The sequence below is a fragment of the Carassius gibelio genome, chromosome A23, assembly GCF_023724105.1.
Source record: "Carassius gibelio isolate Cgi1373 ecotype wild population from Czech Republic chromosome A23, carGib1.2-hapl.c, whole genome shotgun sequence".
NCBI lineage: Eukaryota > Metazoa > Chordata > Actinopteri > Cypriniformes > Cyprinidae > Carassius > Carassius gibelio.
In genome coordinates, this window is record NC_068393.1 from 5,062,185 (window position 1) to 5,075,215 (window position 13,031).

At 37.1% G+C, this 13,031-nt stretch overlaps 1 protein-coding gene across 7 annotated transcripts in view; it reads left to right on the top strand.

The window, feature by feature from the left end:
• Nucleotides 1-538: 538 nt before the first annotated feature.
• LOC127945068 (utrophin) overlaps nt 539-13,031 on the top strand; it is a 192,443-nt gene continuing 179,950 nt past the window's right edge. For 6 of the 7 annotated variants that reach the window (XM_052541605.1, XM_052541606.1, XM_052541611.1 and 3 more), the window contains exons 1-2: nt 539-814; nt 3,419-3,567. In XM_052541605.1, coding sequence (XP_052397565.1) covers nt 3,486-3,567 — 82 coding nt within the window. In that variant the 5' untranslated portion in view covers nt 539-814; nt 3,419-3,485. The remainder of the gene's footprint in view (nt 815-3,418; nt 3,568-13,031) is intronic. The other variant, XM_052541612.1, reaches the window with a different exon arrangement.

A 13,031-nucleotide genomic window follows, 5' to 3' on the forward strand; every position in this document is an offset into this window, starting at 1 on the left:
CGGTGAACTGTTTTCTTCAATGAATCGAACTGTCAGAAAGAACTAACGTTACTGGTCATCCGAAAACCGATGCAACCGGTTCTTGACTCGTGAACGAGTCATTATCTGGCTCGGTTCGGTGTTCATCTCTCTCTTCACAGCAGTTCAGTCAGCACGCGCAGTCTTCTTAATCGCTTGATTCGCTCAATGATGTGCCAGCTTCATCAAACCTCCCATCTACAGTTCTGGCAGTGGTTTGTAATGGAATGATTCGTAACATTATTATAATTGTAACGAGTAACGATGCAGCACATAAAAAAAATATCGGAGTAAAAGTATTAAACTCAGCGAAAATATCTACCGAAGTAAAAGTGGAAGTAGGAGAAAAAAATAATACTCCAGTAAAGTACAGATACCGCCTTTTAGTACTTAAGTACAGTAGCGAAGTAGTTCTACTTCGTTACTATACATCTCTGGCAAAAAGTAATGTTATTCCAGTAACACAGAAGTCCACGCGGGGACGTGGTTACACTGCTGCTGCGAGTGTGGGCGGAGCTGCTGGAGACGCTCGCGACGCGCTGGAGCGACGCTTCTGTTATTCATGAGTCAAGGAAACTTTGCGACAGAGCGGAACCCCTCCAGGAGCGCCAGAACAGTCGAGTGGGATAACTTTGCTGTTTCCTGGATGGGGTTGTGACTGTCCCGTGAAAGCGTTGAGCAGAGATCTGGAGCTGCGCGTGGAGCGCTGAACATGCCCTAAGAAGAGCCAATCATTCATTATTCTCTCAATGACACAAAGTCACTGTCCTCAGGCTGGCTGATTCAGCACGCACAGGTGAGAGAGAGCTGCTGCTTTCACATCACACTTACACATGTTTACAGAACTCGGAGATGTTTGTTGAGTTATGGGCCTGAACCCGACTGACTAAATTAACTAAACAAGTTAAACTGAATAAATAAACAAACCGATGAATGAAGGCTATGCATCTGTGAAATGCTTTAAGTGGTTTTAGTGCGTGTTATTTACTCTCCTGGTTTCACTGATGGCCTGTCTGACCTTTAATTCCTGGATGTTGGTTAGAAGTTTGATGCATGTATTTTAGGAAACTCAATAAACAAACTTGAACGGATCTTGGATTGCAGGAGTGAGTTACTGCTATGGTTGGAGTTAGTTTAAGGTTTAGTTAGGGTCTAGTCTTGGCTAGGTTGTGTAGGTTTAAGTAGGGTTTAGGTTAGTGTGAAGGTTGTTTGGGATTAGAGACATTTATCCAAACTAATGACTATTAGGGTCAGTGTTATGATTTTTGGGGGGTTAGTTTGAGTCTGTACACTTTCACAATGCAGAACATTTGGCAGGTAAGATGGCCATGTATTTCAACTCACAATTTGCTTCTAAAAATGGCATTTTCTCTAGATTTTGACACACACACACACACACACACACACAATCCTCATTCTTGCTGTTGACTGCTTCATCTAGTTTAAATAAGCATGCATGAACGAAAGACGTCATGCAAGAATGCATATACAAGTCTTTTGGAAGCTGAGAAAAGCGGGACACAAAGTTTTCTTGACAGGAATCTAAAGTTAGCCATTTACATCATTCACTTTGCCATATGCCATCACATTAACTTGTAAAGCTGAAGCTCTTCTTGGACCAGGCATGCTGTACTTTATCAGAGGGGCCAGTGTTTCTGTTCTCTCCTGCTCATTACCTCATTACTGATCTATGACATCATCACCCAGCCGTCCTGTCCATCAGCTGCTCAAGTGCCGTTTCGAGAGGTCTGGTGTTGGTGTGGAGTCTGTGGACCTTATCAGCGAGTGTGTTTTGAGGACGGGAGTGTGGGGGGAGCTACAGAATGAAAGTGTGGTCACCTGTTTGGCTGGGTGACAGCTCCTGTTACAACTTGTCCTCCACACACACACAAACGCACAAAGGACCTGGATTTTCTCGTGTGATAGTTGGTCTCACCCCCGTTCGGACGGGTGTTATTTGGTATGGGTGCTTAAAGTGGGGACAACCTCTTACTCCTGATTGTGCATCTGCCTGTTGGTGCTGTAGGGCTGATGTTTTCACCTGCCCTGGTGATCTCGCTGTAGCCTTTCCCTGATCCAGGCCAATCACAAACTCTCTCCAGCCTGAATGTCATCTTTAAATATTAAAGAATGCAATTTTGCAATCATTAAATAATGCAATCATTGCAATCATTAAATTATGCAATTTTTATTCTTTTTCTTATTCTAACTTTTGAAGTACTGATGAACTAACTATACATCGACAGATTTGTTGCATAGGTTTAGGAAATAGCTCACACTAAGTTTCAGTTGCATAGCGAGTCTGAATCGTTTTCAGAGTCAGAATCTAAATCCAAATCGGATGACGTCATGTTGGAAGTTGCACGTTCACGTAATTTCAAGTTGGACATCTCTCAGTTGTGTTGACATGTTAAAATAGAATCAAATGAAAAGTAGTATTTCAACAACTGGAATAAATCTGAACTTGAGTTTGAATTTAAATAGTGGCAGTTATAGAATCCGAATTAGAACAAGAAATTAAATTGGTAAAAATCAGAATTAGTAATGAAGAGAATCAGAATTTGAATCAGTGTAAGAATTGCAGTTCAAATCATAAATTGCATTAGAATGAGAAATGTAATCGGTAAGAATCAGAAACAGAATCAAAGACGTAATTAGAATTTAAAAGGATTATTATTCAGATCAGAATTTAAGTTAGCATCAGAATTACAATCAGCATTTCAGTTGTATCAGAAATAGAATGAGAATTAGAATCGGTGAGAATCAAAATTTGAATCAGTAAAAGAATTTCATTCAAAATCAAAATTTTAAGTTGGCTTCAGAATTACAGTCAAAATTAGAATCAGGAAGCTATCAATTAAAGTATGTCAGAAACTGAAATAAGAATCAGAATTAGAATTGGTGAGAAACAGAATCTGAATTACAATTCAAATCAGAATTTTAATGTAATCAGAAGTTGGCCTAGGATTGAAATTAGAATCCGTGAGAATCAGAATTTGAATTAGCATTGTAATTAATCTGAATTAAGAATGATAATGTTAGAATAACAATTATGAAAATTAGAATTGGCACGGATCAGAATCGAAATCTTTATCTTCAGAATGAGATGTTGTTGATGGAAAGAATCAAAGTACTTCACTAATGCGGTTTTTCATTAATGAGATCATGTTTGTTTTCTATCTTGTGAATGAATTCATAATGAAGTAGAATTCAACAATAGCCCCCTCCAGTCACACAGCTAGATACTTTTACACAAAACTGGACTGGAAGCCAAATGGAAACGTGACTTTTCTGGGGTGATGATTGGATGCTACCTTCTGACATAATGAGGTCATGTGACAACAATATACCTGTGTAGCATTTCAGAGAGCTCAGGCTGATGGGATATGCTCTGTTACAGGGATTTGCAGCGGGCTGTATATGTAAAGGAGAACCGGATTCAGTACCCGTGACTCCTGAGGAGGAACATGGCTACCGTGGACACAATGTCAGAGGCCTCTGAGGCCGGAGACAACAGCGAGTTCACTGACATCATCAGATGGAGATCAGGTAAAGTGAGATGACCTGCGCTGTTGAGCTGCTGTTGTGCTGTTTCAAGGTTTGTTTTTTGTAGAGTGTGATTCTGACATGACCTTTTAATACGTTTGGTATTCTTGTCGCTTTTTATTTGTATATGGATTGACAAAAGAGGACAGAGGATCACTCGCTCAGGGATCAGGGAGTGTTGCGTGCTGGATTCGAACCTGTGTCACCTATATGAGTACCTTGGCTAAATGTGTTGAGAAATGCTACACACTGGGTCCTACTCTAACTTCAGGAAGTATTTTAGTTGGTTGATTCTGACAGAACTGGGATCATAGATTTCCCATCTTTGGCTAAATCAGTAGCTTCAGCTAATGTGTGTTCTAGAGCAGTAAGGCGTGGTGGGGCCTTTACCATGAACCTGATTGGTTGTTTTAATTAAACGGAGGGACTTCTGTTCCTACAGTCCCCATTTTGATCTTTGCTGTTCGCTTCATTCATATTTCTCCCAATTGTCTGTTTCCCGCTCCTTGTTCTGTCTGTGGTATTAGAGGCTTGGCCAAGTTTGGGGTCAGTCTCTTATGCTCACCTAGGCTGCATTTATTTGAATATAAAAATACAATATAAACAGTAATACTGTTTTTAAAAAAATAATTTTCAGCATTATTACTCCAGTCTTCAGTGTCACATGATCTTCAGAAATCATTCCAATATACTGATTTACTGTTCAAGAAACATTTCTGATTATTATTATAAATGTGGAAAACAGTTGTGCTGCTTAATATTTTTATATTTGATATTTTAATTTATTTTTATAAAAAGTATCAAGGGGATAAAATAAAATTCCATCCTGTAATTCCACAAATTCTCCCAAAAAACATTTTAATTACTGGTATATTGCTATTTAATATAATTTATGAGACAATATGGCAGAGTAAAAAGTTCAAAACAGATGCATGTACACTTCTTAATGTCATTGAATTCCATAACTAAATATCAACTAAAGTGTCATTAATCCTATGTATGTACACTGCTCGAAATAACACTCTGATCAGAGAACACATACATAGTTAATGCAGGGTTTCCAAGGGGTCTTAAAAAGTCTTACATTTGGTTTTATCAAATTTAAAGCCTTAAAAAGTACTAAATTGTACAAGAAAGTGGGGATAATGAAAATCATTAAATGTGGGGATGGAAAGACGAGAATTGTGATATGGCTGAATGTGACGATTAAATTTCAAAAGTCTAGTGTGCGGTTTTGTGTTCTGCTGTTACCGGGGAAACCGCTGTATTCTACCAAACGCTCCACCTGCTGGCACAGAATGAATGAGCATTTTCAACAAAACTGTTGTTTTGTGCAGAATTCAGAACAATGCGAAAATTGATCCATGTTTTAACCCTGCAAACACGCAGAGCTTTAAATGTGAACTGGTGGATCGATAAGAAGACAATGCATTTTAAAAATCTAAACATAGGGGTGTGCAATATGTATCTGTCTGTGATAATACCATAATTGTAGTTTTAATGATGTGCAATTTTGATATCATGAGTTTATCTTGAAAAGCAAACACAAAACACACCTACAGAGTGCACGCATTCATTAGGTGATGAAATCTAGTAAGTTATACTAGTGCACGTTCACATTTAGAGTGCATTCTTTCACTGCATGTATTAATCAATCTATTAAAATGCATTTACAATTATCACATAATTTAAGACAGGGGGCAGACAATTTTTTCTCCAAAAGCAAGCATGATTACAAATGTGATATTACTTTCATACAACAGTTAAATAAACAAGTAGATCATATTAAGAGATTACGTTTTAGACAGCGCTGTTTCGCATCTCTGAGCAAAAGGACCCTGTTTTGTTCCAGAATTAATCAAGCGTTTAAATGAGTTCTGTTAATTCTGATTTAATTTGCTTGGTAACAACCCAAATGCAAGAATCTGACTTAAAAGATGGTGCACACTTTTAGAAAAAAAATTACTTAAAGGTAAAAATGCCCATAAAACTTGATAGAAATGATTAATTATTAATTGAACGCACAAACCTTCACTTCATGAGAATTTACCGTTTCATTTGAGAAAACTGTCATATCATAAACACTCAAAGATCTTCATGGCAGCCCATTAAAACAAATGTTTGGTTTAACATGAGTAAATTGACAATATATTAAGCTACTGTTGTAGCCTACAGCAGATTTAGCTATGTCTCTATGTAGTAATAATAATACGTCTCTATTAATAATAATAATAATAATAATTATGCCTAGACGGATGCTTGTTTTTTACTTGTTTTGTTGTAAAGAGATTATCTGATTAATATATCATTTTTTATATTTCTAGACTTATTTGTTGCAGTTTTTTTATACAGTTATATTGTAAAACTAAAATACCTTTTTTTAGTTTGCGGTGTTAGATTTTTGCCGGCATTTGAAGTTCTTTTTCTCTTAAGAAAATAAATAATACTGTTAAATTCATGTCAGATAATAAAAATACTGTAATGAATACAGTAGTTCACCATGTATTTGTTCATGTTTTATTAAGGGATCAGTCTGAAGCACACCATAAAATAATTCTAGCAATTTACACAGGGCTAGTAGTAGGGCTGCACGATGTGTAGTTTAAGCATCAATATCGCGATGTACGAATCCACGATAGTCACATCGCAGGATGTGCGATGTAGGCTGTCGTAGTTGATCCGTTATTCATTAACTGTATGGGCCAGAGAGCGCACGCGTGAGAGAGAGAGAGCGCGAGCGTGCAGCCGGCGACACACTAGATGCGTGGCGCAAGCGTCTCAGCTGCGTGGCGTGTCCGTTTTTAATTCGGCTCCCATGTTAACAGGTTAGAGCTTGCAGACTGCCTGATTGAGACGCGCGGAACACGCGTGCATGCTAGAAATATTTTTCACGTGACACGCAAGGGTGCTGGAAGAGTTTACAGGCAAAATATAATAGGAAAAATGTTTATATGTCATTTTGTACACATATTCATATTAATTCATGACACTTAGATGTTTGAAAGGTTGACATATATTCAGATATAAATGTTATTTAAAAAATAAATTAATAATTATCGATTTTCAAATATTGCACCTGTCACCGACCTGAGAGAAAGAGCGCACGCGAGAGAGAGAGTGTGCGCAAGAGAGAGAGAGAGAGAGAGAGAGAGAGAGAGAGTCCCGGCTGCACAACACAAGCGCTGTCTTGCTGTCTCTCCCTCGCGCATATTGATCCATTGACACAATGGTGATGTTTAAATCATTTAAAATGAGAAATGTAAGTGTGCTCACCCCATTTTTGTTTGTAAGAAAAAAATATATTTCATATCGCAATATATATCGCAGAAAAATAAAATATTGCAATGTAATTTTTTCCCAATATCGTGCAGCCCTAGCTAGTAGTATATACAGCTGTATTTACAGATACACGCCCAGGTATCGGATCAGTACTCGGTATCGGCCGATACCCTGAGCCCATGTATCGGAATCGGTATCGGGAAGAGAAAAAGGGTATCGGAACCTCTCTAATGTCCGCCACTGAATAATAATAATAAAAAAGATTATTACGCCTTTTTATCTCGCAATTCTGACTTTTTTTCTCACAATTCTGACTTATTTCTCCCCAGAATTATATAGAGCTTATGTCATGCAATTTTACAAAAAAAAATAAAAAATCTGAACTACAAGAAAAAAGTCAGAATTGCAAGTTTATATCTCGCAATTCTTACATTATAACACACAACTGCAAGTTATAAAATCAGAATTGTGAGATAAAAGTTGGACTTTATAACTTGCAGTTTTGAGTTTATTTCTCAAAATGCTGAGAAGTCAGAATTGCCAGATTTAAACATTATTCGGAAAAAAAAAAGTCAGAATTGTGAGACATAAACTCACAGTTGCAGGAAAAAAAATTCACAATTGCGAGGAAAATTTGAAGATATAAACTTGCAATTGCAAAAAAAGTCATAATTGTGAGTTTTTGAGGTTTCAATTACCTTTTTTTATTTTTTATTCGATGGTGGAAACAGGCTTCCATACACAGCTGAGTTAAACATGGGAATGAAGAGAAGAGTGCGTACATCTGTGTAGTACTCTGTAGAGTAGCTGTTAGCGCTTTTAGGCTGTGCCTTCCTGTCAGGTATCTCTCTCTCTCTGTCTGTCTCTCTCTTTCTCTCTCTCTCTCTGTCTCTCTCTGGGATTGTTGGAATTACACTGTGGCTGTGGAATTACAGCAGTGTCTTTCAATACAACAATGCCTTTCTTTCTGTGAGGATTCCGGTCTCCTAGTTATGGGCAAAAGTTATGTTTTTCTTGCATTGGAGCTGCCAGGGAAAATGTTGTAGAGCTCTGTAGGTCTGTAACTGCAGGCCTCGTTTTGTTTGTTTTGATTTGGAATATTAACATAAATAATGTGCTTTTGTTGTGGGGAGACTTTTATTAAAACCCATCAGGTCAGATGAAACTTTGAAACTCTTGTTAAAGCTTTCTGTGGATGAATAATGATTATTTACAGTTCAGTGAACTTCTAGATTGTCACAAATGTTCACTTTGTACGTACTGATCATACTTCACTGTCTGTGTGTGTGTGAAGGAAATTATATCATGTGTGGAAATTAGTGTTGGGCGATATGGTCATTTTCCAATTGTCATATCGTCAGCCCGTGAGATCGACAATACACCATATTATCGTGCATGGGTGGAGCAAGAGAGAGACTCTTTGTTCTTGTCAAATCATAACTGTAACAATATTCGTTCGGGGGAAGGAGGAGGCGGGAACCAGCGGACAATCAAAATAATTTAATAATAAAATAAACACAAAACAGCACGGCAGGCCCCTTACGGACGACTGCCGCGCACAAGCAAAAACCAAACACAACTAAAATCCAGGCCTGGTCCTCTCTCATCCTTCACTATTGTCGCTCCTGTTTTATATCCTTCCATCTCCTCCGTGGGACGCGAGACCGGTGAGTGGTGCAGGTGTTGCTCATTTCTCAATCACTCCACTGGCATCGCCCCGTTCCCACGGCTCCCGGCCCCGCCCCAATCGTCACATACCCCCATCAAGCCGGGGGGCACCCACGAGACTGCGCTCTACTCACCGAACACGGTGACCTGCGGGAACCTGGGGGTAGGACAGACGAGGCGAGAGAAAAGGAGATGGAAGGATAAGGAGCGAGGAGAGATGGACGGCATGACACTCCTCCGATTCACTCGTCACAATAAATATTTTGTGTCTTAAACCGCGCATTTGCACGCGAGAGAGCCTATGGAATCACCAATAATACAAATTTTTTGAAAATGCTGATAAACTAAATATAAAAATACTAGTTATAGTATTTTAAATATAGTTATATAAAAACAGCTAGTTCATATATAGTTGGTCTCAACTGTCATATCACACGTCCTGTGACAAATTTGCCGCATGTACGCATGGAAGTTATCAGTCTAAATGTTCTGCAAAATCAGTCAACGGTGAAAAACAATAGTAGATTTCATTTAAAGTCCAACAGTTTAACACTAATATTTGACATATACGGACACGTAAAAAAGTAACTCAGTTAGTAATGGCTCATTTAAGATATTGCACATATATAGGCCATTCAAATTACTTGTTAAAGTGCAATAAAATACCTTATATCTGCAGACTATGTACGTCTGTTTCTGCATCACATTATAGTGCGGTGTGCATGAAAATAATGAGGCAGAGCGAACTTATCATCCATAGTGTTTCTCATGTAGTCCTTCTACGTCATCACCACATATTGTGTGTTATAAGTTAAGTGATCAGTCTTTAAGAGAAGGACTACGTGAGAACCAACTATGGATGATAAATTCACTTAGCCGCCTTGTTATTATTTTGTCTTTACTTTATTTTTAATGCCAAGAAAGAGTTAATCTCTCGTGTATGAGAAAAACGTGTTGCCATGTAGCAGCCATTGAATGTGTGATATGGAAAACCAAGTGGACCAGAAAACGCGTCCTTTTCAATGCTGTATTAATTTTAAAACGCCGTTTTCATATCGCCGCCAGGCATTAAATAAGCGCCGTTATGCGAGAAGTTAACGCCAGATGCCACCACGCGTTAAAATAAGGCCACACGCCAACAGACGTTAAGTTAACGCGACGCACCACTTAAGATGCAGATTTATTTACTCATCTACATGGACACACCTCTCATGGCTACAAGGACTCTACGGCAAGTCAGAGCATCCAGTTTGCAAGGATAGCCCTTACAATTATACATTAAAGTTATCACCCCAGGCACGAATGAGTGCAAAATTGGAAATTATTTTATTCAACAGTTAAATTATATATATTTATTTATAAACATAAACTGAAAAGATAATCATAGCTGAATTAAGCAGAACTGCGGAGCTGATCCCCCCCCTAAAAATAGACTTATGGGAGTCCCCCCTGATATTTTTTATTGGCATCAACAACAAAGGCAAATCTGAAAAGAAAAAAAAGAAAATATAATAATGCAGTTAGGATAGTAAATAAGATTAAACAGACGGAGTATGGGGATTGAATGAAGGCAGTAAATGTTTATTGGTTCACCTCAGATCGTGAAAGTAGACTGAAGTATTGTCATTCATCGTAACAAACAGTGTAGAGAGGGCTCCCTCTGAAGAAATCCTGCAGGCGCCCTTGAACATATGGGCTTAAATTTCAGGAACACTTAATTTGCTCTATTTCTTAAAAACAAATTCAAACAAAGTCACAGCTGATCGCGGTGCATCTCTAAACAAACACACAGCTATTTCTGAACAACGTTTTTGAATGAATCTGCATTTTTGAACAAATCTAGCGAGTCAATGATTTACCCATCACCAACTCATAAAGAGAGTCATTTGCTTTGTTCTTGAATGAATGAACAAATCGATTAAATAAATTATTCATTGATAAGGCAGTGACATGGTGCCACCTACTGTTGGTTTCAGTTTCATTTGAAAGTATAAATGAGTCATTTAAATCGTTTAATATTTCCATTTTCAAAACTTTATATTTCAAACATTAAGTTCATTACATTGTTCTGATGAAATACATTAACGCCACCTCTAAGTCTTCTCAAAAAGTCTGTATAATCCTTAATGCAACAGCAGAGTTCTGTGCCTTGCAAAGCTGAAATGTTGATGCTGATTTCATTTGACTGGTAACTTATTCTTCTGGATTGTATTTTACTAATTTAATAAAAATGAGATGGAAAATGGGATCAAAAAGGTAAAATCAAATATTGCCCTATTTATTTATGTTCCTAAACAAAAAAATATATATCCAAAAAGAAATGTTTGCATAGAGGCCTTGATACTGTAACGTTACCTTTTAAAAAACTACTTGCAAACGTTTATGCAAACTGTATTATGTACAAATCATGCAATACTGTACCACTAAATAAGAAAGGTTTTGAGCGCAAAGCTAATCAGGCCATTGAGAGACAATTAACAATCAGTCTCATTTTTTATTAAATCATTCTTTAATTTCACTAATCAATCTTTTTTATTTTTTTTTATTAAACACAAAGGGGTCATTAATGATGCTTACATTATAGCATGTGCAAATTCACAAACAAAGTATATATAATTTGGCCAAAATTACAGGTACCTATATTAATATTCAAGAATGAATAAATGTAATTATAAATACAAAGGTATTTATAATTAAACACATCCAAAAGGTCAAGACTTGCCATACATTTTCTTATTTATTTAACCATTATAATAATTTAAAAATTTGGACTTATTTGTGTCATTCGATAACTATATTCCCTATATTTGTATAATTGCTTTATTGTAAAATAAATCTGGTATCTACTTTTGAGTATGATTTCAGTTGATCATATGTTATTATGTTTTTAAAAGGAAGAAAAAGTACCCTCAGAAGATATTTTAGAGCCTAATTGTGTTAAATGTGAAAAAGCAAACAAAATGTAGCTTTAAATATTACTATTTAATTTAGAATTACACATGCTATAGTTTTGTTACAGAAGCTGGATCAGAATCATTGGGTTGAGTAATTGTAAATAAACCGAATTTCTATTTTTGTGAAACTATCGCCAACTATTTATTAAATTGAAATGATAGCCTACTCAAAATATAATATAATAATAAAATAGTAATATTAATTTCTTATTAATTTAACTGTTGAATAAAATAATTTCCAAATTTGCACTCATTCGTGCCTGGGGTGATAACTTTATGAGACAAAAGCTATATGTGTAATTGTAAGGGCTATCCTTGCCATCTTCGCTCTCTTGCAAACTGGATGCTCTGACTTGCCGTAGAGTCAAATTATAACACAATTATGATTTAATAGCATTTACTTTTCTATTAAAATGTGCAAATGTTAAAAACTTTCTCATCTACCACATCTACATCATTTAAACAAGTTTTTAAATATCTAATAAAGATATAATTTCACTGTGTGCTCAGATTTACTCTCTTTAAAGGGGTCATCGGATGACCATTTTCAACAAGTTGATATGATTATTTAAGGTCTTAATAAAAAGTCTATAACATAGTTTGGTTAAAAATTCTCGGTTTTACCCTGTAATAAGGGCTCTGTCTACAGCATGGTTTTATTGTATTCTGCTTTAAATGCTAATGAGCTCTGCTGACCCCGCCCCTCTCTTCTGAGCCTCTGTCTGAGAGACGGAAAACTTAAGCCGGATTCATCATAAAACTCGCTAACTAGCACATTGTTGGGAAAGTCGATTTGCAAAGATTAAAAGATTCAAAAACCTTACACTCACTTCTTCTGGAGGTGAATCTGGATCACGAATGGCTTGGGAGAACATAGACACATTTAGGTAGATCGGGGGCGCATTCCCTTCAGAAACAAACGTAGTCTACTGTGTCTTCAGTTATGCTGGTTGATAGTCTCTTCACTTCCCAATAGAAAACCGTGTCTGTGTATGTATTTGCAGACACCTGCGCATCCTGTTTGTGCAAATGTGAAATGTCATCAGCAGCGTGTTCAATTACACTTCTTCGGGCTGAGCGAGAAAGGAAGACGTTATTATTGTAATATCATGCGCTTTGTACTGTAATGTTTTTTCTCAGCAGTGAATGAGACATGAGGTAATCTGACAGCGCTGTATCAACCCTCCACCAACGCCGTCTCTCATCGTTTCTCTGATGAGCCTTTGCTCTGCTTGTGCATGTCCATGTGTTCTGGAGGAGGTGTGGCTTCAGAGAGTGATTGTGCAGGGAGGGTGGGAGCTTGCGCTTTCAAAGCTAGCCTCTCCGAAATCACCTACCCTATTAAATAGTGTGATATCATATATCAGCTTTATATCAGTCATCAACCACCCTGTGCTCTAAGATATCGGAAGTGGCCTTAAAAAAAAAAAAAAGTCAACTATTATTAACTTTAGACATAATGCTGCGACTGGTCCTGATGCTTTCTTGCCTCTGCACTTCCTAAGGATGGATCAGTTTTCAAGTTTCATGGCTGATGTGTGTAGCAGCTTTTTTTTCTTTTTCTCT